Here is a 2,193-nt window from a genome sequence, read left to right as displayed (position 1 = left end):
AGAAAGTTTAACTTTCCCACCAGACTTCTATAAAGGACATGATCATGATAATGATCACCTTGGTCTGTAACCAGCTTCAAATGAACAAGAAGAGGTGTTTTTGCAGCCTTAGACAAGTCCATGGCACATTCTTGGAGTAACTCTTTAGAAAACTTCTTCTGAGTAAGAATTATACCATGAGGAGTGTGAGAAACTTCTATGCCAAGGAAGTAATTAAAGTGACCAAGATCCTTGATGCTGAACACATTGTGCAAATGTGTTTTAAGATCATTAATAAGGATGAGATCTGTAATAGTAAGGATGATATCATCCACATAAACAGCTGCAATGAGTAACAGATTTATCCTTGTAAATGAACAAAGAAGGATTATTCTTGGACTGCACAAAAGTTTTCTTCTTTAGTTCAGCAGTAAGTCTGGCAAACCATTGCCTTGATGCCTGCTTTAATCCATACAAAGACTTCTTTAGTTTGCACACCAAATTGTTAGAATTAGGAATTCCCTCTGGCATCTTCATGTATAATTATGTCAACTCTCCATGTAAGAAATTATTATTTATGTCTAACTGAAACAATTCCCAACCATGTCCTGCTGCTAAAGCTAGTAAACATCTAATAGTGGCCATTTTAACCACTGGTGAGAAAGTTTCATCATAATCCACCCCATAAACTTGAGTATAGCCTTTAGCCACAAGTCTTGCCTTTAATCTTTCAACTGTACCATCAACTTTGAGCTTTACCTTGAACACCCATTTGCACCAAATTGCCTTCTTATCCTTGGGTAACATAACTAAATCCCAAGTTTCATTCTTCTCCAAAGTTGCAATTTTTGTCTGCATAGCTTCTATCTAATTTTGATCCTGAGAAGCTTCTAAGTAGCTCTTAGGTTCTGTAACCTTGACAGTACAAGCAATCTTAGATTGCAGAACACTAGGAATGTCACAAAAAAGGACAATGTTACACCAGTGCTGGGATATAGATGGTGTAGTAACATAGTCTTTCATCCAGGAAGGTGGTTTGTGTGGCCTAGAAGAAACTCTTGTGTCAGGCACATGTTGTGAGACAGATGAGGAAAGATGATCAGAATGTGAGAGAGGTGGTGTTATGGTGGTGTTGTCTTGCTGAGAGTTTGAGGGAGAAAATGGAGGTGAGACAGGAGTTGGATGAGGATTTGATTGAGTATTTTGGGAGGCAAGATTAGGATTTGGATGCAAAACAAAAGGGTAAGGTAAATCAGGAAATGTGTGAAAGTTAGAGTGTTTATTGGTAGAAAAATGGATTTAGGTGTGTTTATAGTGGAGGGATTAAGGAAGGGTAGACGTTTCTCAAAGAATTGTACATCCTTGGACACAAAAATTATTTTTGATGAAAGATCCATGACTTTATATGCCTTCTGATCAGGTGGATATCCCAGAAAAATGCATTGAACTGCTCTATGATCAAATTTGCTTCTATGAATCTTTAAGTGGACACATATCAAAGACAACCAAAAACTTTCAAATGACCCAATCCTAGTTTCTGTCCATGAAGCTTCTCATAAGAAGTACTGAAATTGATTGAGCTAAGTGGCATCCTATTTATCAGATGAGTGGCATACAACAAACACTCACTCCACAATGAAATAGGAACATTGGACTGAAAATAAAGAGCTCGAGCAGTTTCTAAAATATGCTTATGCTTTCTCTCAACTAGACCATTTTGTTGAGGAGTATCAGGACAACTCTTTTGGTGCACAATACAATTCTTGAGATAAAATTGCATTATCAGATCTGATACACTTAATTTGAGTGTTGAACTGAGTCTTAACCATAGCAGAAAAATGCTCAATAACAGGAACAACATCATTTTTATGTTTCATGAGAAAAGTCCATGTATGCCTTGAAAAATCATCAACTATTGTCAAGAACATATTACAACCATCATGATTATTCACTCTATATGGACCCAAAGTATCTATATGTACCAACTCAAAAATATGAGTGGTAGCAGAACTACTCAAAGGAAAAAAACAGTCTGGTTTGTCTTGCCTGGGGATAAACTTGACAAATAAAGTCACTACCAGATGTACAGGACACATTATTCCTAACATGATGTATCTTATTAAATGGTAAATTTCCTAGTCTAAGATGCCAAAGTTTAACTTCTTCAGAACTAGTTACAAGAATGGACTTATCATCAGTTGCAACTTCATTCTT

At 36.4% G+C, this 2,193-nt stretch overlaps 1 protein-coding gene across 1 annotated transcript; it reads right to left on the bottom strand.

Moving 5' to 3' along the window:
- Positions 1-522: 522 nt before the first annotated feature.
- LOC110734924 (uncharacterized mitochondrial protein AtMg00820-like) lies at positions 523-837 on the bottom strand. Its single transcript, XM_021915050.1, has one exon. The coding sequence runs from the start codon at positions 835-837 to the stop codon at positions 523-525; it is 315 nt and encodes a 104-aa protein (XP_021770742.1).
- Positions 838-2,193: the final 1,356 nt, after the last annotated feature.

The sequence above is a fragment of the Chenopodium quinoa genome, unplaced genomic scaffold (genome assembly GCF_001683475.1).
Source record: "Chenopodium quinoa cultivar QQ74 unplaced genomic scaffold, ASM168347v1, whole genome shotgun sequence".
Lineage (NCBI taxonomy): Eukaryota > Viridiplantae > Streptophyta > Magnoliopsida > Caryophyllales > Amaranthaceae > Chenopodium > Chenopodium quinoa.
The sequence above is the reverse complement of the archived record's forward strand: the minus strand, read 5'-3'. Positions and strand labels throughout refer to the sequence as shown.

Excerpts from the sequence above, each read along its gene's own strand:
- LOC110734924 (XM_021915050.1), bottom strand. The coding sequence starts at position 837 with ATGCAGACAAAAATTGCAACTTTGGAGAAGAATGAAACTTGGGATTTA.